Source organism: Apodemus sylvaticus, chromosome 15 (assembly GCF_947179515.1).
Source record: "Apodemus sylvaticus chromosome 15, mApoSyl1.1, whole genome shotgun sequence".
Lineage (NCBI taxonomy): Eukaryota > Metazoa > Chordata > Mammalia > Rodentia > Muridae > Apodemus > Apodemus sylvaticus.
In genome coordinates, this window is record NC_067486.1 from 42516016 (window position 1) to 42543217 (window position 27202).

Consider the following 27202-nt stretch of genomic DNA (forward strand, 5'->3'; position numbering starts at 1 on the left):
GGCTTTTGTTTGATGGGAGACTATTAATGACTGCTTCTGTTTCCTCAGGACTTATGGGACTATTTAGATGATTTATCTGATCCTGTTTTAACATTGGCACCTGGTATGTATCTAGAAAGTTGTCCATTTCATTCAGGTTTTCAAACCTTGTTGAGTATAAACTCTTGTAATAGGATCTGATGATTTTTTGAATTTCCACAGTTTCTGTTGTTATGTCTCCCTTTTCATTTCTGAATTTATTAATTTGGATAACATCCCTGTGCCCTCTGGTTAGTCTGGCTAAGGGTTTATCTATCTTGTTGATTTTTTCAAAGAACCAGCTCCTTGTTTTGTTGATTCTTTGTATATTTCTTTTTGTTTCTGTATGGTTGATTTTGGCCCTAAGTTTGATTGTTTCCTTCCGTCTACTACTCTTGGGTGTATTTGCTTCCTATTGTTCTAGAGCTTTCAGGTGCACTGTCAAGCTGTTAGTGTAAGCTCTCTCCTTTCTCTTTTTGGAGGCACTCAGAGCTATGAGTTTTCCTCTTAGCACTGCTTTCATTGTGTCCCATAGATTTTGGTATGGTGTATCTTCATTTTCATTAAATTCTAAAAAATCTTTAATTTCTTTCTTTTTTTCTTCCTTGACCAGGCTATCATTGAGAAGAGAATTGTTCAAGGTCCATGTGTATGTTTGTTTTCCATTGCTTTTGTTTGAGTTTAAGACCATCCTTAGGCCATGGTGATCTGATAAGATACATGGGATTATTTCAATCTTCTTATATTTGTTGAGGTCTGTCTTGTGACCAATTATATGGTCAATTTTGGGAAGGTACCATGAGGTGCTGAGAAGAAGGTGTATTCCTTTGCTTTAGGGTGGAATGTTCTATAATATCTGTTAGATCCATTTGGTCCATAACTTCAGTTAGTTTCACTGTATCTCTGTTTACCTTCTGATTCCATGATTTGTCCATTTTTTGACAGTGGGGTGTTGAAGTCTCCCACTATTACTGTGTGAGGTGCAGTGTGTGCTTTGAGCTTTATTAAAGTTTCTTTTATGAATGTGGGTGTCCTTGCATTCAGAGCATTCACTGTTCAGAATTGAGAGTTCATCTTGGTAGATTTTTCCTTTGACCATTATGAAGTGTCCCTCCTTATCTTTTTTGAAAACTTTTGGTTGAAAGTCATTTTTATCCTAATGGCTTTTTTTTATTTGAAAAAGAATGGCCTCTCCAGCTTGTTTCTTGGAACCATTTGCTTGGAAAATTGTTTTCCAACCTTTGACTCTAAGTGACTGTCTTTGTCACTGAGGTGTGTTTCTTGTATGCAGCAGAATGTTGGGTCCTGTTTACATATCCAGTCTGTTAGTCTATGTCTTTTTATAGGGGACTTGAAACCATTGATATTAAGAGATATTAAGGAAAAGTGATTGTTTCTTACTGTTATCTTCTTAGTTAAAGGTGAAATTTTGGTTTTTTATCTATCTTCTATTGGGTTTGTTGAACGCTTACCTTAATTGATTTTTCTACGGTGTGGTTTTCTGCCTTGTGTTGGTATTTTCCACCCATTATCCTTTGCAGAGCTGGATTTATGGAAAGATATTATGTAAATTTGCTTTTGTCATGGAATGTCTTGTTTTCTCCATTTATGGTAATTGAAAGTTTTGCTGGGTATAGTAGTCTGGGATGACATTTATGTTCTCTTAGGGTTTGTATGACATCTTCCCAAGCTCTTCTGGCTTTCATAGTCTCTGGTGAGAAGTCTGATGTAAGCCTGATAGGTCTGCCTTTATATGTTACTTGACTTTTTTCCTCTCACTGCTTTTAATATTTTTTCTTTGTTTAGTGCATTTGGTGTTTTGATTATTATGTGATGGGAGAAATTTCTGCTCTGGTCCAATCTGTTTAGAGTTCTGTAGGCTTCTTGTATGTTCATGGGCATCTCTTTCTTTAGGTTAGGGAAGTTTTATTCTATAATTTTGTTGACAATATTTACTGGCCCTTTAAGATCTAAATCCTTGCTTTCTTCTATACCTGTAATCCTTAGGTTTGGTCGTCTCATTGTGTCCTGGATTTCCTGGATGTTTTGGGTTGCAAGCTTTTTGCATTTTGCATTTTCTTTGACTGTTGAGTCAATGTTTTCTATGGAATCTTCAGCATCTGAGATTCTTTCTTCCATCTCTTGAATTTGGTTGTTGATGCTTGTATCTATGACTCCTGAATTCTTTCCAAGGTTTTCTATCTTCACAAATGTCTCACTTTGTGATTTCTTTATTGATTCTATTTCCAATTTTAGGTCCTGGATAGTTTTGTTCAGTTCCATCATTTGTTTGTTTGTTTTTTCCTGAAATTCTTTAAGGAATCTTTATGTTTTCTCTTTAAGGGCTTCCAGCAGTTGACCCATGTTTTCCTGTGTTTCTTTAAGGGATTTTTGTTTTTCCACTTTAAGGGCTTCTACCTGTTGACCCATCTTCTCCAGTAATTCCCTATTTGATTTTTGTGTTCCCTCTTTAAGGGATTTTAGCTGTTGAGCCATGTTCTTTAAGGGATTTTTGTGTTTCCTTTTTTTTTTTTGAGGGGTTACAGAACCGGCTTTATTTCTTCAAGTTGGGAGGGCTCAAGGAAACAGCACTGGGGTAGGGGGATTTCAGCAGACCAGCTCTGTATTGCTTTATTCCCAGATGATTCCAAAAGAATACTAGAAGGTTACAAATCCTTTCCAATAGAAGTTGATTCTTTCAACTCTGACTAGGCACCGGTCCGATTCTTTTAGTTAGATCATTTCTTTCTGGCAATTCTTGATCATTTGCTTTTTTCCTGTTGTCTTGTAAAGCTCTGGAGTTCATAGAGTTGTGCAGAACCGACATCTTTATGTCTGTGACACAGCTAGGCAGAGGGAACTATTCACTTCAGACAGATTCACTTGTCACCCATTTTGGCATTGTACCCAGGGGCATACTTGCATCCTGGCAGCTCTCTGAAGCTGTTGTAGATCCAGCTACTCTGATGTGCTCCAATAGTGATTTCTGGGAGGTAGACCAGGATGGTTGTGTAATTCAGCACGTCTGTCTTATCCTGAACCAGCATCTGTAGGTTGTGAAAGATCTGATTGTTCTGTTTAAGCCAAGGCCCTTTGTTGTAGTTAAGATATTCAATGTCTGCTACCACCTTGGTTGAGTCTTCAGAGTCCCAGGAACTGTACGCCAAAACCTTACACATCTCACTCATTTTTGGGAGGAAGGTTTTCTTGTAGGTATTCTCAATGTCCTAGAGATAGGCAGAGGTGACCTTCATTTCTTATAGATCTCCTTTCTTCTGGATCCTGCTCTGTATCTCTGGAACAGGCACATTGATGTAGATGACTGCATGTGGTGGCAGGTACTCCGGGAGAGTGAGCCACTTGATTTCATTATAGTGGTCCATACACTGCTTTTGGATGAAGCCTTGGTTATATATGGACTTCAGGAAGACAAAGTCACTGTAGATGGAACGCTTCCAGACCACACCTTGTCCTGTGCTCAATAGGTGCTCCAGGGCATGAGTACTGCAGGAGAGGGCTGGCATACAGCCGGGGCTGCAGGTGGTAGCTGTTGCCATCGTTGCTCTTGGGATCATCATAAAATTTCTCTAAACTACAGTTGCCACTGAATTCTATGTTGAGGGGCCTTCCATCACCTGTGGTGTTGCTTGAGTACCATATCCCTGCTTCTGGAAAGTGCTTCATGCCTAGCTGCTCTGCAATCTCCCTTGTGAGCTTGTTCTTCACAGAGCATATGTTCCCATCCACTGCTATTACTCGGCTGTACTCATGCAGCTTTTTGGTTGTCTTATCACCAAGAATGGAGGTCAAAAGTCCATACCTCTGCCTGCAGTGCATACTGGAATGAATTTGTCCCACATGCTGGGCTCTGGCCATGAGGCCACACACACGTGCTGATGCTGGGACAAGTCTCAGCAACCTCAAGGCCATTGCTTCGCTGTCTGCATCTGTGCAGGGTCAAAGACCAGAGGGACAGGTTGTGTTTCCTCTTTAAGGACTTCTACCTGTTGACCAATGTTCTCCTGTATTTCTTTAAGGGAGTTATTTATATCCTTCTTGAAGTCCTCTATCAGCATCATGAGATATGATTTTAAATCCAGCTCTTGCTTTTCCGAAGTGATGGAGTATCCAGGATTTGCTGTTGTGGGAGAACTGGCTTCTGATGGTGCTGTGCTGCCTTGGTTTCTGTTTGTAGCGATCTAGCATTTGCCTTTGGCCATATAGTTATCTATGGTGTTAGCTGGTCTTGCTGTCTCTGACTGTGTCTTCTCTGTCCTGCAGGCCTGTGTATCTGTACTCCTGGGATTCCCTTTCTCTCAAATGCCCTGCATACAGCTGGTTCTCCAGGAAGTATCAGGAGATGGGGTCTTTCCTGTGGCAGACCTGGCAAAGGCTGAATGCCTTGCATGCCACTGGTTCTCTTGAAAGTATCAGGAAATGGGGCATCCCCTGTGACAGAACTGGCAGGGGTCTACTACATTGGAATGATCTGGGCAGGCCCTGTATTTCTTTAAGGGAGTTATTTATGCCCTTCTTAAAGTCCTCTATCAGCATCATGAGATGTGATTTTAAATCAGAGTCTTGCTTTTCCAGTCTGTTGTGGTATCTAGGGCTCACTGTGGTGGGAAAACTGGGTTCTGATGATGCCAAGTAGCCTTGGTTTCTGTTGCTTATGCTTTTGCCCTTGCCTCTAACCATCTGGTTTTCTCTGGTCTTAACTGGTTTTGCTGTCTCTGTATGTGGCACACCCTTCTATAAGCCTGGTGTCAGCATTCCTCAGAGACCACCTCTCTCCATGGGGAATTTGGGTATTGGAGAGCTGTGGCACAGGATCAGCTCTGGCACAGGCAGAAACCCCCTAATACATTATTAATTGCTTACAGGAATACAAAAATATCACCAGGTTTCCTATACTTCATGGTTTTATTGCTGCTAAGGTCACTTCAGGTATTGGCATAAATACCTGTGCAGATTTCAACATAGCTTTCTATTTAGATCTTCTTTTTTGTGGCTATGGACGCCTATCAGCACTGCCTTCTCAGCTTTCAAGGCCTTCGCTTTGGGTTCGGCTTTGGGAGAGGCAAGAGCTTCCTTCTTCGTTTTTGGTGCCATCTTGGCGAAAAGGGTTGCCCAGCCCTCTCTAACCTTCTTTCTCACCTACTAGTTGGGGAATTGGAAGGGATAAGTAGAGAAATGGAACCCTAAAAGTAGTCAAAAGTCTGGCTACACTTTGTTTCAAATTTATTAGTTGAAATATACTTATAAAAGGAATTTTTCTCTCATTAGCTATCTGGGTACATTCCTTCCTAATTGTTTATATGAATGTTTCCCAAATTCTAGTCAGTAAGTTCTAGGTAGTCTGTTGATATCTTCTTATATTATGGGTGGGAGATATCTACAGGGTTTTTGCTATAATAACCTACCTCTGTATTAATATTTCAACATTTTTAACAAAAGCATACACATAAATTCAAATAATAAATTGAATAAGAAATTTACACCAGAGATGTTTACATGTCTTTCTATTAAGAGTAATTATCTAGCTAGACATCCATTATTTGTCACTAGCTCCACAAGTTTATAGAGTCTAAAACTATAATTTTCATGAGTAAGTTAGCATTGACATTTTGTATAGAAAAGCCCACTCAATATTTTATCTTTTGTTCTTGCACTTAGAGTTAATCTTTAGTTCTCTTTTATAAACTTTGATTAATTGTTTTAAAGCCTCTTTGAATGTGTCCCTAATCTGAGGATGCCTGCAGAATTCTCATTGCAGTTTTCATATCAGAGGGATTTCATAGCAGTCTTATTATAAAGAGCTTAATAATTATCAGCATAATTTTTAGGAATTCTTATAGGATCATCATTTAGAACTAAGAAATCATCCCTTTGTCTATATAGCATCACTGCAAGACAGCACATCTTCAATGTTCTGCAGAAATTTGCCCCAAAGGGTGGGCTAATTCCTAGTGATTACAATATATATTTAATAATAACAAGAAAGGCATTTTAATAGCAGGACTCTTTCCTAAAATATTGTCTCTTCAACCTTGCCTTGAAGGGCTCATCCATTGTGTTTCATAGTCCATGTGAAACCATCTCAGGAATATCACCTACTACCTTTAGCCTCTTCTAGATTATTCCTGACAAGTATTAGTATTGGAGGACTTGAATTGGAAAAATTTTCATAACAAACAAACCTTGAAATTCTAGGTTGGGCTGGGGGGGTTAGATATCATAGATACTTTTTATGGCTTTCTGGATATTTTGTGCACAGTTCAAACTCAAAATATGTTTTTCCACAGGCCGAAAACCACTGCTCTAAGAATTAAATTTTTTTTTAATATTTTTATTTTCTATATTCTTTGTTTACATTCCAAATGATTTCCCCTTTCCCAGATCCCCCCTCCCCATATGTCCCATAAACCTTCTTCTCTCCATCCATTCTCCAATCACCTCCCTCCTTTTTCTCTGTCCTTATATTCCCCTCCAGTGCTAGATCAATCCTTTGCAGGATCAGGACACTCTCCATACTTCTTCATGAGAGACATTTGTCATGCGATTTGTGCCTTGTGTATTCAGAGCTTCTGCGCTAATTAATATCCACTTATCAGAGATTGCATTCCATGTGTATTCTTTTGTGATTGGGTTACCTCACTTAGGTACCTCACTTTACCTTGCCTAAAAAATTTGTGAATTCATTGTTTTTAATTGCTGAGTAGTATTCCATTGTGTAAATATACCACATTTTCTGTATCCATTGCTCCTTTGAGGGACATCTGGGTTCTTTCCAGCTTCTGGCTCTTATAAATAAGGCTGCTATGAACATAATGGAGCATGTGTCTTTATTGCATGCTGGGGAATCCTTTGGGTATAATGCCCAGGAAAGGTATATCAGGGTCCTCTGGAAGTGTCATGACCAGTTTTCTGAGGAACCGCCAGACTGATTTCCAAAGCGGTTGTACCATCTTACAGTCCCACCAGCAGTGGAGGAATGTTCCTCTTTCTCCACATCCTCACCAACACCTGCTGTCTCCTGAGTTTTTGACCTTAGCCATTCTGACTGGTGTAAGGTAAAATCTCAGGGTTGTTTTGATTTGCATTTCTTTAATGACTAATGATGTTGAGCACTTCTTAAGGTGTCTCTCTGCCATCCGAATTTCTTCAGGTGAAAATTCTTTGTTTAGATCTGTACCCCATTTTTTAATAGGGTTATTTGGTTCCCTGGGGTCTAAGTTCTTGAGTTCTTTGTATATATTGGATATTAGCCCTCTATCAGATGTAGGGTTGGTGAATATCCTTTCCCAATTTGATGGTTGCCATTTTGTCCTTTTAACAGTGTCCTTTGCCTTACAGAAACTTTGTAATTTTATGAGGTCCCATTTGTCAATTCTTGATCTTAGAGCATAAGTTATTGGTGATCTGTTCAGGAACTTTTCCCCCATGCCCATGTCCTCTAGGGTCTTCCCCAGTTTCTTTTCTATTAGTTTCAGTGTGTCCGGTTTTACATGGAGGTCCTTGATCCACTTGGAGTGAAGTTTAGTACATGGAGATAAGAATGGATCAATTCGCAAAGAATCAAGTTTTGATCAATATCAGATTACACAATGTACCAGAACTTTCCACCAGCAGTTTCAGACTTTCTGATCTCTTACCATTCCTGATTTATGGACTCCAGAATTGTAACTTTGAATCTAATACTACCTCTCCTCACCTTCACCCCATCACACTGGGGTAAACACTCTGTACCCTATATCAATGAGGCAGAGCAGAGTAGGCTCCCCTCAGTGTCTCTCAGGCCTTCCTGTTGTACCCTAGACACAGAAATCACCTCAGGTTTGGGGTCTGAGGTAGGAGACCATGAGGAGAGAAGAAGGTGGGGAGAGGAGAAGACACAATGTGGTAGGTGAGTCACAGAAACCTGATGGTGAGGGCTAGACAGGTGGAGTTAAGAGCTGCCCAGATGGAACATGGCAAGTTATATAACTCAGGGTTATTTATGGGGAAGTAGATATTAATAGCTTAGGCGTTAGATATCTGCCCAGCTCTAGTGCATTAAAGGCTTATTATAAATATAAAGGTTTTGTTTCTTTTATGTGGGAACTGAATGATTAAGGTGGGGGTAGAAAACCCTAATCAAGATTAAGTTCTACAATACTGAATGGCTTATTTTAGACATATTTAAATACAGGAAATCTGGAGAAAACTATTCTTGTGATGACTTACTCAATCCTGCATGTACAACAAGACATCCCTAAATCTCTTTGCATTTGTAAGCTAAACACAGATCAGATGTGACCACATCAAAAGTCTTTGGAAGTGCCCATAACACTGTCCATAAAGGTAGTTTCTATAGATTGACTGAGAAAGACCAGTTTACCAGGAGCATTTAGAGGAAGTTCTGGTGACAGAATGTCTCCAGCCACACAGATTGTACAAAGGTCACCAGATTAGAAACATATCAGCTTCAGTCTTCTTGTGGAAAATAGATTTTTAATTCCTACACTTGATCTTAGCTAAAAGGCCAAGAAATGATAGATTTTTAATTCCTTCTATTGAAGGAATAAGACCATGTGCTTAACATGCTCCTTGTGCATGTCTGTGAGCACAAAGACCTCTACACCCCTTACCCATTTGTGATTGGTTAATCTATCACAGGACTGCTTTCTTGAGAAAGATGATTCCTCCTCTCCAAGAAGCCATTAATTTCCTGTAGCTCTTTATCTTGGAATGGGGCCTTGGGAGCGTTCCCTCATCTATATTGGCATATTAGCTGGTGTTATCATGGTTCTGGTCTTCTTTAGGTGACCACAATGATAAGATTTTTTGTGTATACACAGAAAACACTATTTAATAGCAAACCATTTGATCCTTTGGCTCTTAGGACCTTTCAGCTCTTACAGTTTTTTTTTTTTTATTGGTGAGGGGTGAGTGCTACACTTATCCATTAATATAAGGATGGGTATTTAGAATGAAGGTGGTAGATGGCCCATGCATTTAAGGATTTCATTTACTGCACTAAATGAGCTACTTAACAACAGAAACATGATATTGTCAAGGGGATATAGGAGAGGCTGGAAGGTGTTTAAAGGGGTTTAGGAATCAATATAATGAACATGTATTATATACATATATGAAAATTTCAAATAATAAATTTGAATATTAAAATATAAAATACTTAAAATTAAGAATTGATACATATTGCTAAAATACTTATTTATTCTAATAAATTAAGACAGTTTTAGTCATACCAGAGCCTGAACATGAGTGTTAACAGCAGTTTTTATTCATAACAGCCAAACTTGGAAGGGATAATTCATTTATCTGTAAAACATATTAATTATAATTACATTGAATGCCAGGCAGTGATGTCATACGCCTTTAATCCCAGAACTTGGGAGGCAGAGGCACACAGATTTCTGAGTTCAAGGCCAGCCTGGTCTACAGAGTGAGTTCCAGGACAGCCAGTGCTACACAGATAAACTCTGTCTCAAAAAACCAAAAAAAAAAATTACATTTTATTATGGTATAGCATTTATTGATTCATCTATTGGTGAATATTAATATTACTTGTGTTTCATTTTCCACTCTTGATGTAGCAATGTCATTCTTCACAAATACACGAGGAAGACATATATAGCAAATTTCTAGGGCATTTATTACAAACAGAATTGCCATGCCATGTGTGGACTTTAAACTATTCTACTACTTGCTAGATTACTTTTGAAAGAAGTTGTGCCAACTTATACTTAATATTATCAGGGAATAGCATCTCCACTTATTAAGAACTACTGATCAGAGAATTCAAAAGACAGGTCCCAAGCCATTCCCCAGAGTTCGGACAAGAACCTATGCTCAGCTCTGTGAGACACACTAATTCTGACTCTTAGATGCTTTATATAATTTAAGGGTACACTGAAAGAAAAATTTGGGGTCTTTATAGGAGGTATTATACTGGTAGTATTTGGGTCAGCTTCCCAGTTTCTCCAGGAGCTTCCCTTTGTATCTCAGAGGAGAAACCCACAGGGGCTGCCAGGGACTAGGGGATCCACCTTTGCTGATCAGAGGATATTCTGAAATTCCTTTTCATCATTGAGATTAGCTCTTGCCTAGTACTAGACTCATAGAATGATTTCAGAATATGTCATCATTGTTTTGTTGATGTCCCAATGGATTTGAACAAAGGGCTGCACCCCATACTGCTCAAGATCAATTCTTTGACCAACTAAAGGTTATTTCTTTGAAATCTGAAGCAGTATGTTCTGTGTTGCAGTCAGGCCGTGCCAAAGTTGCCAGTGCAGAAGAAAGGGCAGAGGAAGAGAGAGATGAGGGAATCACATAGACTTCAGTGAGTCAGCCTTCAATGATATGGGCCAATTGCTCAGCCAGCCAGCTAGAACTGAAACCAGAGCTCCAATCCACCTACATGAAGGGCTGAAGAAGTGTGTGGAAGAACATGCGAATGTTAGATGAATGCAAATAGTTCCTCTCACATACTTGGCCCTTGATACTTTGTACATGGAAAAGAATCATAAGTAACTTTGTATCATTTCAAATTGTAAACAAACAGATCAAGGTTTCATATTACTTTCCTTTACACTTAAAAAGCAAGTGGTTGATGAACTGCATACTGTCTTTTAAAGAAATCCTTGAGTTTTGTATTAAAGCTGACAAAATTTTGCCTAACAGTTATGAGATCTGGGGAAGTCATTTAACTCCTGTAAACTCATACCTCAATTGAAAATGCAATACTTATCTCTATGGGCTAGAGATGACATTTCAAACATCCCCCACATGCATGATCAAGTGTCAAGGCGAATTTTAATGTTCTGTGGGCATAGCTTATACTATAATATGACCTACTATGTGCTAATAACCATCAGGAGCTACTCTGCTGTTTAGGGATGAGAAATGGTTTGGTGATGTTCCACAAATATAATGTTTATCATCGCTATATTCTTATCTTTTCAGGTCATGGGGGATGCTGCAGGTCATTTCCTTCCTGGATCCTTTTTACTTATCCTAGGTCTTTGGTGGAGTACAAGGAGTATTTTGAAGTATATTTGTAAACAGCAAAAAAGATCTTCCTCCCTTATTACCCCCAAATTTTTCTCTCGAACAGAAATTTTGGAAGGAATTGTGATTATTGTCATGGCATTAGCAGGTGAGCTGACTTCCTATGTCGTATTTTCTCAACTTTGTTGTTTTCATATGCATGAAAAAAGATTTTGGTACAAAATCAAGGAACTCCAAAGCTGACTGTCTTATTCAAAACATTTATTATATTCTAATTACAATTTCCATGTAATATAATTTGATAGAAAGATGGCATTTTATGTTTATACAAAGGCCTGTTTTGTTTAGTTGAATTAATTTTTTTTTTTTTTTTACTTATTCACTTTACATGCCACCCACCATCCCCTGTCTGGTCACAAGCTTTTATAATCCTTCCCCCAACCTCCCTCCCCTTCTCTAAGCAGGTGCTCCCCCTCCCTGGGTATTCCTTTGCCCTGGCACTTCAAGTCTCTGAGAGGCTAGGTGCCTCTTCTCCCACTGAGGCCAGACAAGGCCACCCAACTTTTGGGATACAGGCAGCAGCTCGTGGTATAGCCCCCGTTCCAGTTATTTGGGACATACGTGAAGACCAAGCCGCACATCTGATATATATGTGCAGGGAGTCTTAGGTCCATGGATGTTCTTTGGTTGGTGGTTCAGACTCTGAGAGCCCCAAGGGTCCAGGTTAGTTGACTCTGTTTTCCTGTAGAGTTCCTATCCCCACTGGGGCCGGCAATCCTTTTTCCTATTTTTCCATAAGACTCCCCAAGCTCCATCCACTGTTTCACTTTGGGTGTCTGTATCTGTCTGAGTCAGCTGCTGAGAGGCACCTCACAGAGGACATCATGTTCCTGTCTGTAAGTGTAATAGTGTTAGGGATTATTAGTGCTTGCCTATGGAATCGGTCTCAAGTTGGGCCCGTTTTTGGTTGACCATTCCCTTTAGGATCTGTTCCATCTTTCATGCCTGTGTTTCTTGTAGACAGAATAAATATTGGCTTGAAAGTTTTGTGTGTGGGTTGGGGTCTCTATTAGGTTCACTGGAGTTCCTGTCTGTATATAGGAGGTGGCCTCTTCCAGTTCCATAGCCCCAATGTAGTGAGACACAGCTAAGGCCGTTCCCATTGATTCTTGGGCACCTCCCTTAACCCAGGTCTCAGTCTCTTCCTGGAGATACTCTCCATCTCCTTAACCCTGGCAGTTGCAGATTTCCATTCATTTTCAGGGTCTTTTAGCCATCTCTCCTGTCCTTCTCCACACCTGATCCTGAACCCACCATTTCCCTTCCCATCCCCCTCCCTTCCAGACCCCTCCCACTACCTGCCTCTTATGACTATTTTATTCCACCTTCTACGTGAGATTCACGTGTACTTGAATGGAATGCCTATTTCTTGGAAATTCCTATTTAGGAATGCCTAAATTAATTGTAAATTTAACCAATATAATCATGGTGAATTTTGTGAAATGGTTTGAATCCTCTGAAATAATTTCATATCATTTTTTTTCTGGTCTCTGGAAGAATATACCCTATTAGAAAGTATTTTGCTAGTGATGGAAAAATAATCAAGTAATTGTTGAAAGGCATCAATAAATCATTGCTGAGAGGTTATGGAGTGTGGTCAAGGCTGAGGAAGCTCTTGTTTTATGATTTTACCTTCTTATTTTTTCTAATTTCTTGAATTAGAGAAAATAGTTGGGCCATATAATTTATGAGGTTTTTTTCATTGCTATTGGGACTTCTGTAAAAATGATCTGCTTTTAGTTTTAACCTGTCTGTTGTAAAAGAGAAAAGCTTCTATTTTTCCATTACATTTTAAAATATGATTCACACTGTTTCCAAAAAGAATAACTTATCTGCAAACTTATATATGTTAGTAAGCACTCCATCTCTGAGAAAGTTCAAGTGTATGCATAACTGATTAAACCACATACTAGATTGACTGGGGCTTTTTTTCTTATTCTCAGCTGGAGGAAGCTAAATCTTAATTTTGGTTTAGAACTCAGGAACCAAATCCAATCTTTTACCTAATGGCTATCCAAAAGTCTAGTAGCTAAGAAATGAACAGTTAGCTTCCATATGGCAATATCATACACCTTGGACACCTGAATAGACACCTGAAGGAAAGTCATGAGTATTGGTTTAGACTAAAATTTGCTATTTTAGTGAGCATTTGAACCCCTAAGGAAGTCTAAGGTGTCACTACACAGCTGTTAGGGAACAAGCAAGAGAGGAGGTAATGTTTTAAGAGGACACAGCAGATTGAACGAAGCAATGGTCATATCTTCCTGCCTGTGTGTGCCAGGTAAAAATCATGTAGAATGTTGCTGAAACTGTGGCATGATTTTTCTATAGGAATAATTGGTCTATTTTCTGTGTATGGAAAAGTAAAAATGCTACCGCATAAACAACTGAAGTTGGTCAGAACCCAGCACTGGCAACATGTCATCATGTATGTGGTCCTTGCAATGCTGGGTGTGACCAAGATTTCATGTTTCACCATTACTTCACTTCCAGTCTCTTTGGTCAACTTAATGTCATCAAATGCCTTCTTTGTGGAAGGTAAGTATGTGGGAAGAGGTTTTTTTTTAAATTTTTTATTTTTTTATTTATTCGATATATTTTTTATTTATATTTCAAATGTTTTCCCCTTTTCTGGCTCTCCACTCCTGAAAGTCCCATAAGCCCTCTTCCCTCCCCCTTTTCCCCCATCCACCCCTTCCCACTTCCTTGTTGTGGTATTCCCCTATACTGCTGCACTGTCTTTCCAGAACCAGGGGGAGGAGGTTTTTTTTTTTTTTAGTTATTATTATTATATATATTTATTTTCTATATTCTTTGTTTACATTCCAAATGATTTCCCCTTTCCCAGTTCGCCCCTCCCCATATATCCCATAAACCTTCTCTTCACCCATTCTCCAATCACCTCTCTCCTTTTTCTCTGTCCTGATACTCCCCTCCAATGCTAGATCAAGCCTTTCCAGGATCAGGATCCTCTCCTTACTTCTTCATGGAGTCATTTGTTATGCTAATTGTGCCTTGGGTATTCAGAGCTTCTGGGCTAATTAATATCCACTTATCAGAGATTGCATTCCATGTGTATTCTTTTGTGATTGGGTTATCTCATTTAGGATGATATTTTCCAGATCCAACCATTTGCCTAAAAATTTTGTGAATTCATTGTTTTTAATTGCTGAGTAGTATTCCATTGTGTAAATATACCACATTTTCTGTATCCATTCCTCCATTGAGGGACAGCTGGGTTCTTTCCAGCTTCTGGCTATTATAAATAAGGCTGCTATGAACATAATGGAGCATGTGTCTTTATTGCATGCTGGGGAGGAGGGAGGTTTTTTGTCACCCCTTTCTTTCTGTATTTGTCCTGAAGAATCATTAATATTGTTGTTATTTCTTTGTTTTCTTAGCAATTAATTTTTTAAAAAATATTTTTAACAATGAAAGAAAAATAAATCCAGAGGAATGCAAGCATGAATCCTCAAATGGGGTAGCCAGGTGTTAACATATTCTGGCACTTACTAACTAGCTTTTAAATCACTGATACAGTAAAACTTTGCTAGTATGTATAGAGTCTGCAAAATTTAATCATTTTAGAATTGGAGGTCCTAATTTTGAGAGATTAATGCAATAATATGTTTTGTTCATTTGTTTTCTAAAATTACTGTGGTGGGTGAGGAAGAGGACTTAAGTGAAGATGTGAGAATGTAGATCGATTATGGATCCCTGAAAGCTAGGTGGTAGCTTCTCCTTTCCTCACAGATGAAGAAAAATTATTCTTGCCTGTTCCTTTTTGAGGACAAGGGCCAGAAAAAATAAATAGCAACAACTAATAGCTTGGTTCTCATGTCTTTCATGAACACCCCTTTGTTCTAGCTTAATAAAACCATTGAGTTGAAATTGTAATATGTTTATGTAATGAAATATCACAGATGCTACTTGCTGCTAATACTGTCACACTTCACAAGATGTGATTTATGAGTGTGTTTCCTTTTCTCCAGGGAGCTGAATTTAAGGCAAGGCTCTGGCTTCAGCTTATTTATCTGCAAATTCACTGAATTGTAACCCTCTGCTCTGTCATATTTATTATCCATTAGCCTGCATAATAATGTCTTTAAAATAAGCTAGTTGAAAATTTCATGTTAGAAGGAAAAAAGAAAGGTTGGAGAAGAGAATGGAGGGTTGAATTTCAATAATTCTATTATAAATAGGCAGTGGTAACTGAAAAAATTAAATGCCAAGATGCATTGCTGTGAGACTTATCAACTGTATAGGTGTATAAAATTCTGTGGATAGGGAGGGAAGGAAGGCATGAGAAAGAAGTGGTGAATTTGTTCTCTTTTGTTTTTATTTAAAAAAAAAAACAAGCCCCAAATTTCCCCTACCCTTCTAGCTTTCATCATTTACAACCACCCTCAAAGCCCGATATTGGTGGACAAGTTCGCACACCAACAGCTTGTCTTCAGTGCGTTTTTGGCTGGTCTTGCTGCCTTTATAGAATTCCTCCTCACAAAGAACAATGTAGTTCTGGAGCTCCTGAGGTCAAGTTTCACCATGCTACAGGGGGCTTGTTTCTTTCAGGTGAGTTGAGGCCTTTGGATTTATCTTGTTTCTACCTGTGGCTTCTCTCCATATTGGCTGAGGTATTTTCCTATAGGCTCCAGAGACTGCCTATACTGCCTATAGTGAAACTGTTGGTCTTTAGGTGGTTATATCTTTAAATTAGATAACCTTATATTCCTAGTGGGAACATTGGTAGAGCAACTGAGAGGAAGCAGGATGTGTCTGTTATACATCTGACTATCTACTACATAAAAACTCTCAGTTGATGATATTAGTCACCATCAATTCTTTTTTTATTGAATATAATCTTCATTTACATTTCAAATGCTAAAACCTTTCCTGTTTTCCTCCCTCCCCTAAAACCCCCAACCCCTCCTCCTACCCCCTGCCTCCACGTATATGCCCCTCCACCAGACCCACTCCCACCTCCACCCCCTCGATTTTCCTTTGTTGGGGCAACTATTGAACCTTCCCCTGGCCAAGGATCACTCCTCCTACTGATGCCCAACAAGGCATTCCTCTGTCACATTTTTGGCTGGAACCATGTGTACCCCTTGGTTGATGGTTTAGTTCCTGGGAGTCCTGGGGCGTCTGGGTGGCTGACATCACTGTTCTTTCCGTGGGGCTGTAAACCCCTTCAGCTCCTCTGGACCATCCTCCAACTCCTCCATTGGGGACCCCACCCCGGTCCATTTGGTCATCATTAATTCTTGATCCTAAGACAGCATATTGCCTAGTCAGTAGTAGGCTCCAGAAATATATGGAAGGCAAGAAAGTGAGGAGCCAGTTATCTATTGAAAAACAAGTATTTGCTTGTCATTGTATTGAAAAGGAATTTTTTGAGACAGTATCTTATTAGGTATCCCAGGTTGACCTTGAACTCAGAATCCTAGAATCCAAGGCCTTAGCATCCTTAGTTCTGGGATTATAGGTGCATGCCATGTTTATTTTTTATTGGATTCTTATGAACATCTCATTTTCCCAATTTATTATAGTGTAGCAGTTAGGTATTATCATTTCCAACGTATTAGTACGAAGATCAAGAAGATTAAGCTATTTTGCAAGACTCATACAATAATGAAACTAGACACTTCTCTGCTAATTATTTTCCATACAAGCTTAGCTTAACAGGCATGCATCCATGTTAATGGAGACAATGCTACCACATACATGATATTAGGGGATCTCAAGGAATTCTGGATGAGTGGAGACCAAGAGGTGGATATGCTTGTCACATGGTAGAAACAAGGAATATGCACCCTCACCCAAACCAGTCTCTTGGTCCCAACCATTTCCCATTCTATTGATATATGTGGGGCCTGGAAAACTATCAAATGCTGATGATGAAAGCAGTGTTATATATCTTTCTGCATTGAATGAAATATATACCATACTGAAACTTTTGCCACCAGGATGGGGAGAAAGCCCAATAGCCTCTTATTTCTACCCCAGGTCACTTACTGCCTCTAGGTAGTTTTTCAACATTCTTAATCCTATGACTCCTTAAAGCTATTTCTTATGTTGTGGTGACCTCCAACCATAAAATTATTTGATTTTGCTACTTCATACCTAAAATTTTACTACTTTTATGAATTGTAAAATAAATATCTGATATACAGATGGTACAAAAGATGGTTGACTACCAAGGAATCATTGTGACCCACAGGTTGAGAACCTATTCTCTAGGGCTTACATTGTGGTTTATGAAGATACTAAAAACCAACCAACCAACCAACCAACCAACCAACTAACCAACCAGCCACACAAACAGCCTGAAGTAGGATCTAAGTCTAGATTTATCTTATCCTAACCCTTAGGCTCTTTCTATTTGATTATGTCAACTCTCTGACCTTAATAGTCTATATAAAGCAGATTTATAATCAGTGATTGATTACATACATATTTTATGATGTTTGATAAATTGTGCTTTGGTATACACTTACACATGCAAAGAATCTTTGGGATGGAAGCAGTGCATTGCTTAAATAGGCCATTCTAGGGATTTTTAGTTACTAGAAAGGAAGTCACCTGACAATGCTTTCTTATAACTCATGTGAAATGTAAATACTTGGAATAGCATTGTCAGGTGAGGGAAAGGGGCAGTATCATGGTCAACAGAATAGGAAATATGTGGTTTATGGGTAACATAATAACGTATCTTCAAGGGACCAAGTTCTTTCTTAGCTGTGATTATTCAAACTGCTGAGATTACCCAGACTGACCTGGTTGTTCAGTCCATAATCCTTCCATATTGACCATCATGGCAAGAATATATGCTGATGAAGAATGTGCAGCAGAAGGAAGAAGCCAGGCACTGTTACTTTGGAGTACTGTCTGGGTCATTCAGAAATTTTGGCTGTTGTCAAAGTTATTGAACTTTCTGAGTTCCAGACTTTCTTTTATAATAGGAGGGATAATGAGACCTCCTTATTGAAATTATTTTTTAAGACTAAAGATTATTTCAGAGAGCTCATGAATACATCATGATAAACTGCCTGGTACATGGTATATATTATTTGGTCACATATGTGAGATAATAAAAGTTGGAGTTCTCATTCCATCCAAAGGGAATCTATACACGGGGGAAAGGGATTCAAGCAAAAAAAAAAAAATCTTAGTTTCTACTGATTCACTCAGACTATTTGAAATTAAAATTAAAGGAAGAAATGAAATTCAATCTTTACTCAATATAGACTAAGTGCATATTTTTCCATAAAATTTCATTATTTGTAAAATGAAGATTATAGGTTAAAGGTGGTAATACATTCCAAAGAGGCCATTGGAAGGAACTTGAAGGCACTGCCATAAATATATGGTCAAATTGTGATAGCAGTTATATAGTTGTCCATGATATAATCGAGAATTTTTCTATATTTCATTCTGCTCTAGAGACCTGAAATCTAGCAATCTAATATCTGCCATTTTATTGGGATGAAATTTATATGACACACAACTTTAAAGGATAAAATTCAGCCACCTTTATTCTATTAAAAATGTCACACATTACCACCTCTAATGCTCTCCCAAACATTCCCATGCTAACAAAAACAAACAAAACAAAACAAAACAAAAAAACAAAAAAAAAAACCCCAAAAAGCCCCCATGTGCTCAATTAGCAGTTATTTTCCTTTGTCTTTACTCCTAGGCTTTGCCAACTACAAATTTGTTTCCTAACCCCACATATTATGGATTTTTTAAAAAGAGGATGATTTATGATCTGCTGTTTCTGCTCATTTTTATTCAATATAGTACCTCAAATATCATCCATGTTATTACATATATTGATATTTCACATTTTCATCTTTGGATAGTCATCCTCCATAACCTAGAGAATCTACCCCAGGCCACATCTTCTAAAGAGAATGACTCTTCCTTCTCCAATAGATATCAACTCTCAATGGTTCATCAGGAAATGTTAGGACCTGGAGAAAACCTTTTTCATCTATACCAGAACTTGGCTTTTTTTTGTGTCTAGATTGGGACACAAAGCCGCATCTTCCTTGATTTTATGAGTGGGACAACCATGTCAGAAGACAGCATTTCACAACCACCCTCCCTCTCCTTTGGCTCTTATGTTCCTTCTGCCCCATCAGGGGACTAATCAGGGTGACTAATAAGGATGAGCCATTTAGGGATTAATACTCTTTCAAGATAGTTTAGAAATATGACTAGGTAGATACTGTCTATGTTGCTAAACTAGGCAGAAAACCATGAATTATCTGTGCTCTCTCGTATGCTGGCAATCATTTAGTTATCAAGCATTTGGAATAACTATGTCTGGTAATGTGTCTTAAAAACAAAATTAATGTCATTTTGTTTTGTTTTAAAACACAGATTGGTTTTGTCATATTTCCCAAAAATATGGAAAATGCCTGGGACCTGAATGATCATATCAACACTACGATTCTTGCCACATTCTTCTGTGCTTATTATATGTTGACCTATGTCATCATTGGAGTTAATTATGCTCTTGTTAGCTGGTAAGTTAATGACTCACACTCATGAGATATGATCATCAAGACTCAACTGAGTAGTTAATCTTAAAATTTAAATCCTTTCCATGAATGAGTTTGTTCTCTTACTGTTATATTACAAAAAATAGTATAGCAGAAAATTCTCTGGAAGCACAGAAATTGCCAGAAAAACAGTAAATGCTGACACAAATTTGGAAGAGGTGTCTCTGATGTGCCTATGACACATACATCATCCTGCAGCACATTCACTTGTGCCTCCCTGGCAGGAGATTTGAATGTCCTCTAGAACATCTCCCTCTGATGGGAAAAGAACCAAGTTTTTGTCTTGGAGAGGGAGAAGAAACAGGAAGTCTGCCATCTTAAATATTAAGTTCATTCATCTACTAAAGACCCTCTTGCCTGTCTGTCTACTTTCTAGGAATCTATTTGATTCCTTATCCCTCTATGGTGACAGGCCTACACTTCATCAGATCATGGAAAGCAGAAAATTAAAATCAACATGTAGGTGCTTAGAGAAGTTTCTCATAAAATGAGAATGATTTTGGTAATTTCATTTACCATATTTGTTTGCATATTGTTTTCTGTGATTTATGAATTCATTTTCTACTTGTGTGGTCCAAGTACACAATGCCTTTATGATAGTCATATATAGGAAGAAATGGGCATGGTTCACACTGATGTTTTCCTTCGGATCATAGAAGAAGAGAGCGTGTTCAACTTGGGCCACTAAGAAGCTTCATAGCTTCAAGTGTTGGAAATTGTAACCACCACTTCCTCCAAACCTCCATCTGAGTTTATTTCAAAGTACTAACATGGGCATAGGATGGAGCCACTTCTGTCTACTTTAAAAACAGGCTTACTTCTTGAGAGTTTCATATATGTATATAATGCACTTTGATCATCCACTTTCCTTTTCTCATCTTTAATTCTTCTAAGACCTATCCAGACACCTTCTTCCCTCAATTTCATGACCTCATTTTCTCAAAAACATCACCCCCTGAGTTTAATTATTGGTTCTCATATACCCATAGATTCTAAGGCTGGCCATCTACTAGAAAGGAGCATGACTCCTCTCTCAGTTTCTCAATTGATTGACACCAAACATGGGTGTCACCTGTAGTTACACAGTCAGTGTCCTGCTTACAAAAGATCCTCTTTGAAGGTACAAGGAAGAGTTGAAATCCAGCACAGACTTGAACTGGTGTTAAAGTGAACTTGGGCTAGCTCTAATGAAGGCAATGGTTTAATGTACTTTCTTCAGAGGAAAAGCCACCTTCTTGCTTTTGTTTTGTTTTGTTTTGTTTTGTTTTGTTTTGTTTTGTTTTGTTTCCCCCCCCCCCCGAGACAGGGTTTCTCTGTGTAGCCCTGGCTGTCCTGGAACTCACTCTGTAGACCAGGCTGGCCTTGAACTCAGAAATCTGCCTGCCTCTGCCTCCCAAGTGCTGGGATTAAAGGCGTGTGCCACCACCACCCGGCTAAAGCCACCTTCTTGTAATTCATAGGATGTTGTGGAAACTCCACTGATGGTCATTTCACCTGGGCTTGCCACAGATTGTAGATTCTTCTATTTTCATTAGAAATGATCTAAATTATGCCCTAACATGATAAATTTAAAAGCCCATATTTTATCTGCTTACTTTTACCTTACTGTAATCTACACAAATTTTAAATAGCTCAAAGGCAAATAGAAATTATTTTCCTTCTGATGTTTGTGTATCCACAGTTACACAAATAATCTAGGGTTTGCTTTATTATAGATTCACATTGATTTAAGGTTTAATTTTAGATGTCATTTAACCAGGGATAACTTCCTTTCCCCCCCTCAGGTTCATTAAGTGGAAACTTAGCAAGCCCTGTCCCTCAGAAATTCAATTTCTGAAAAATTATGAACAGCAAGAAGACTCAGAAGAAGATATGTGATTTTTGTCTCCAATTACTTCAATTCTCCAAGAGAAAAAATTGACCACATCTCTCTAAAGGATAAGAGGAGTGTTTCCTGGGGTGTATAGTTTCACCACTATGAGAGACTGTGAAAGGAGCATCTTACAGTGCCTGTTGGAGGAGAAAGCTCCCACAGCATTGAAATCCACCATTGCCCCACACTGTTAAATCAGGTGAACGGTTAACACATGAAAAACCTTCTTGTTATCCTAGAAGCCATCATCCATGCAGGGTAAAGATTTTCTGGTGTAGCTCCTGAGAGGAAAACATCACCCCCAATCTGTAAATAAGCCCAATAAATCCATTGGTTCTCCAGGATGGACTTTAGTGGAATCATACTTTGGTTTCTTTGGTTTGTTTCTGATGTGTCATCTGATGTTATTTATATCTTACCAGGGGAGGAATTATCACAACATCTAATCTCTGAATACACACACTCAAATAAGATACAAGCCAGGGAGTTATTATAAGAACAACATTGGGTTTGGCCTAAGACTGTCATTAGATCCAGGGATCTGGGAGACTCTTAGTTGGCAAGAAAAGAATTAATAGCTGGCTGATAGGAAACAAACAAACAAAATAAACAAACACTGACTTGCAGCTGAAGACAGTAAAACTAAATTTTGCCAAAAAAATATTTTTGTCCAATTACTTCAAGTTCTCCAAGAGGAAAAGTTGACTAGAACTCTCTGAAGGATAAGAGGGTTGTTCCCTAGGGTGTATGGTTGCAAATAGAATAAAAAATAGAAAAGCTAAAAATAGAAAAATAATAGAAAATTTATTGCACTGAGAGACCTAGCAACACTCCAAAGTGTTGGTCATGCTAATTCATGACAGATGAGAGTGGGCATGGTAAGAGTGGTATAGCTGTGGAACACCTACACTTACCCTGACAGAGCTTGTACTTGGTCTTTCATTTTTCATGGCTTTTTTTTTTTTTGCTTTCACATTATCTCATAACTTGAAGGAAAAGAAACAAGAGCAGTAAAAATGATCCCTGAATACATGCTCTACTATGTTCATCGCAGCCCTATTTGTAATTGCCAGATGCTGGAAAGAACCCAGGTATCCCTCAACAGAAGAGTGGATGCAAAAAATGTGGTATATCTACACAATGGAGTACTATTCAGCCATTAGAAACAATGAATTCATGAAATTCTTAGGCAAATGGATGGAGCTAGAGAACATCATACTAAGTGAGGTAACCCAGACTCAAAAGGTGAATCATGATATGCACTCACTAATAAGTGGATATTAATCTAGAAACCTGGAATACCCAAAACATAATCCACACATCAAATGAGGTACAAGAAGAAAGGAGGAGTGGCCCCTTGTTTTGGAAAGACTCAGTGAAGCAGTATTCAGCAAAACCAGAACCGGGAAGTGGGAAGGGGTGGGTGGGAGGACAGGAGGAGAGAAGGGGGCTTACGGAACTTTCTGGGAGTGGGGGGGCTAGGAAAGGGGAAATCATTTGAAATGTAAATAAAAAATATATTGAATAAAAAAAATAATGTAAAAAAAAAATGATCCCTGAACAAAAGCATACTGAAAAACATAGTAGAAAACAGGCAAAATCAGAAAGTAATTTCCATGATTATCATAGGAAAATCATCTCTCTTCATGGTTTGCTGCCTGGCTGGTGTGGACTCCTTCCTCTGCTTTTCAGTTTACCATTTTAGATCTTAACAATGCTTTCATCACCATGCCTTTATATCCGGGTTTTCAGGACCTCTCTGCTATCCCCTTGGGGCACCTGTCTCCAGAGCAGAGTCTCAGTGTAGTTGTGTTGCCTCCCTCAGGGGTTCTGAGATGGCCCTTGTTTCTTCAGCTAGGCTCTGGTCACTGAGCTTTGACTAGACCTAATACAGGCCACTTACTCTAATACTTACTTGGCTCACTCTAATATCATTTAAGGGTTAAGTTCGCTATCTTAGGGGCATTTTACATACCACTCTCCTATCTGTTACTTGTGAGAAAGCATGATTTCTACCCATCCATGGGACTTTCTTCAGTTTTAGTCTCCTGTGTTCTGTTGTCTTTGTACTCAAGAAGAGGAGAGCCCAGTGTGTTTGTTTCCATAATATGGAAGGTGATGAAATATAACTGTGTTCCTGGGTCAGAGTGAAAGATTATTCTTTCCCCATAGGATTTTGTTTACCTGAACATTTTTTTTTTGGTAATTTTTTTGGATTTGGTTTTTTCGAGACAGGATTTCTCTGTGTAGCTCCGGCTGTCTTGGAACTCCCTCTGTAGACCTCAACTCAGATGGCCTCAAACTCAGAAATCCGCCTGCCTCTGCCTCCCAGAGTGCTGAGATTACAGGCGTGCACCACCACCACCCCCTGGCTTTTTTTTTTTTAATTCTTGATTGTCAAAAAGTGGTACTACATAACTTACAGCAATTAATGGCCCCACTGATAACTCAATGGGACAAAACTGCTAAAGGATCTTCTGACTACTACCAATAGAAAAAGTAAAACTAATCCACAAGAAGAGAGAATTTTGTTTAATCAACCAAACCACTTGAATAAACCAATTTTTCTTTAATTTGGTCAAAGTGTGACCACTGTTTAAACAGCCTTGGGCAAACAGACACTGTATAAATTTTTAGGAGCTGGCAAAGAAACTTTTTTCTTGGCCTTTGATCAATAGAATATTTTATGATTGATAGTTTCACTTTATGAAAGATTCTATTACAATAAGTTTTCTGAAATAATGCAAATACATTATGGCACAAATATTGAATGTTTTAAATTCTAAAACTGGCTTTAGAAAGTTGGCTTTAGGCAACGCTTCTCAATATGCCCATACTAAATATAATCACTCAGTATTTGTTTGACGAGCCTGTGAAAAATGCCAAGAGTCTAATGATAAACATAATTTACTGTGTTGAAAAGACTTATAAATGTTTTTCTTGTAAGCCATGAGGAAGTTGCTCCTATTTTGGCTATGCCCTGCCAGCTTACTTGTTGAAGATGGACAACTTCCTGGTGCCGTCAGGCTATTCTTAAGACTACTATTTGTTTTAAATCTTTCATTGCCTCAATTATTTGTTCAAGAAACTGGGTCACGAGATTAACAGTTTCACAAAGTTTTACTTTCATATGAAACCCTTGCTTAGATGGCTGACACATCTGTGAGACGTCTGTTATAAAATCAAGTTTTATAGAAAAATAAAACACTTTGTGTTTTTGTCTTTAAAAATCTTTAAACTAATGATAGCTGAAAAAGGAAATAGAAGAAGACCTCAAAAAATGGGAAAACCTCCCATGCTCATGGATCGGTAGAATCAAAATAGTTAAAATGGCCATTTTGCCTAAAGCACTATACAGATTCAATGCAATACCCATCAAAATCCCAACTCAATTCTTCACAGAGTTAGAAAGAGCAATTATCAAATTCATCTGGAACAACAAAAAACCCAGGATAGCTAAAACTATTCTCAGCAACAAAAGAAAGTCTGGGGGAATCAGTATCCCTGACCTCAAGCAATACTACAGAGCAATAGTGTTAAAAACTGCATGGTATTGGTACAGTGACAGGCAGGAGGATCAATGGAACAGGATTGAAGATCCAGAAATGAACCCACACACCTATGGCCACTTGATCCTCGACAAAGAGGCTGAAAACATCCAATGGAAAAAAGATAGCCTTTTCAACAAATGGTGCTGGTTCAACTGGAGGTCAGCATGCAGAAGAATGCGAATTGATCCATCCTTGTCTCCTTGTACTAAGCTCAAATCCAAATGGATCAAGGACCTCCACATAAAGCCAGACACTCTGAAGCTAATAGAAAAGAAACTGGGGAAGACCCTTGAGGACATCGGCACAGGGAGAAAGTTTCTGAACAGAACACCAATAGCGTATGCTCTAAGAGCAAGAATTGACAAATGGGACCTCATAAAATTACAAAGTTTCTGTAAGGCAAAGGACACCATCAAGAGGACAAATCGGCAACCAACAAATTGGGAAAAGATCTTCACCAATCCTACATCAGATAGAGGGCTAATATCCAATATATATAAAGAACTCAAGAAGTTAGACTCCAGAAAACCAAACAACCCTATTAAAAATGGGGTACAGAGTTAAACAAAGAATTCTCGCCTGAAGAACTTCGGATGGCGGAGAAGCATCTTAAAAAATGCTCCACTTCATTAGTCATTAGGGAAATGCAAATCAAAACAACCCTAAGATTTCATCTTACACCAGTCAGAATGGCTAAGATTAAAAATTCAGGAGACAGCAGGTGTTGGAGAGGGTGTGGAGAAAGAGGAACACTCCTCCACTGCTGGTGGGGTTGCAAATTGGTACAACCACTCTGGAAATCAGTCTGGCGGTTCCTCCGAAAACTGGGCACCTTACTTCCAGAAGATCCTGCTATACCACTCCTGGGCATATACCCAGAAGACTCCCCACCATGTAATAAGGATACATGTTCTACTATGTTCATAGCAGCCCTATTTGTAATTGCCAGATGCTGGAAAGAACCCAGGTATCCCTCAACAGAAGAGTGGATGCAAAAAATGTGGTATATCTACACAATGGAGTACTATTCAGCCATTAGAAACAATGAATTCATGAAATTCTTAGGTAAATGGATGGAGCTAGAGAATATCATACTAAGTGAGGTAACTCAGACTCAAAAGGTGAATCATGGTATGCACTCACTAATAAGTGGATATTAACCTAGAAAACTGGAATACCCAAAACATAATCCACACATCAAATGAGGTACAAGAAGAAAGGAGGAGTGGCCCCTGGTTCTGGAAAGACTCAGTGAAACAGTATTCAGCAAAACCAGAACCGGGAAGTGGGAAGGGGTGGGTGGGAGGACAGGGGAAGAGAAGGGGGTTTGCGGGACTTTCGGGGAGTGGGGGGGCTAGAAAAGGGGAAATCATTTGAAATGTAAATAAATTATATCGAATAAAAAAATGTTTAAAAAAAAATCTTTAAACTAATGATAGCTTAGACTTTTCATGGAGAAGTATGGCTTGATTCTGGCCAGTTTTTTTTTTAAATAAAATGCCTCTATTTTACTAAAATTATAACTCAATTCAGACTGATGAATCACGAAACCCCCCCCCCCCCCACACACATACACACATATGAAGAGAGAGAGGAGGGCAGGCTAGAGTGAGATAGAATAGAAATAGAATCTCAATGTTGTTTTGTAATTCTCCTTTTGAGAACTCTGTTCAATCAGTTTTTCCATTTATTGATTAGATTATTTTGTTTTTCTGGTAATTTTTTATATCTTCATTTTGAATATTAATCCCTTGACAGACATGACAGGCAAAGATTTTCTCCCAATGCTTAAGCTCAATCACTACTCTGTTGTTTCCTTTTATGTGCAGAAACTTTTCAGTCACATCCAATGACTTTTCTCAGTTCTTGATATTATTTCCTAAGCAGTCAGAAACTTTTCCAATATATATTTTCATCAGCTCTTTATTCTGCATTGACTGGCCCAGGTATTGTGCTGAGTGGATAAACTAAAAAGAATCCATCCTCTGATCACCTAGAACAAATGAATGAATACAAAGACCATGGTCCCTGCTCTTCAAGGATGTAAAATGAGCTTTTTCCTATATAACAGAGCCCTTTTGGTTAAGCACCTCTTTTTGTACCATTGCCCTCTT

The 27202-nt window shown here is 38.6% G+C and overlaps 1 protein-coding gene and 1 pseudogene across 1 annotated transcript; one reads left to right on the plus strand and one right to left on the minus strand.

The window, feature by feature from the left end:
* Positions 1-2882: 2882 nt before the first annotated feature.
* LOC127666232 (NADH dehydrogenase [ubiquinone] 1 alpha subcomplex subunit 10, mitochondrial-like) lies at positions 2883-3948 on the minus strand (annotated as a pseudogene).
* A 3930-nt stretch (positions 3949-7878) lies between these two features.
* On the plus strand, positions 7879-21542 carry LOC127666320 (transmembrane protein 45A-like). The gene is made up of 6 exons (XM_052159114.1): positions 7879-7920; positions 10990-11182; positions 13426-13632; positions 15479-15666; positions 19483-19628; positions 21449-21542. The coding sequence occupies exons 1-6, from the start codon at positions 7879-7881 to the stop codon at positions 21540-21542; spliced, it is 870 nt and encodes a 289-aa protein (XP_052015074.1).
* The last annotated feature ends 5660 nt before the right edge of the window (positions 21543-27202 follow it).

Coding starts and splice junctions, on each gene's coding strand:
- LOC127666320 (XM_052159114.1), top strand. CDS start 7,879: ATGAGGAGAGAAGAAGGTGGGGAGAGGAGAAGACACAATGTG. Junction 7,921..10,989: donor AGAGGAGAAGACACAATGTG/GTAGGTGAGTCA, acceptor TTATCTTTTCAG/GTCATGGGGGATGCTGCAGG. Junction 19,629..21,448: donor AATTATGCTCTTGTTAGCTG/GTAAGTTAATGA, acceptor TCCCCCCCTCAG/GTTCATTAAGTGGAAACTTA.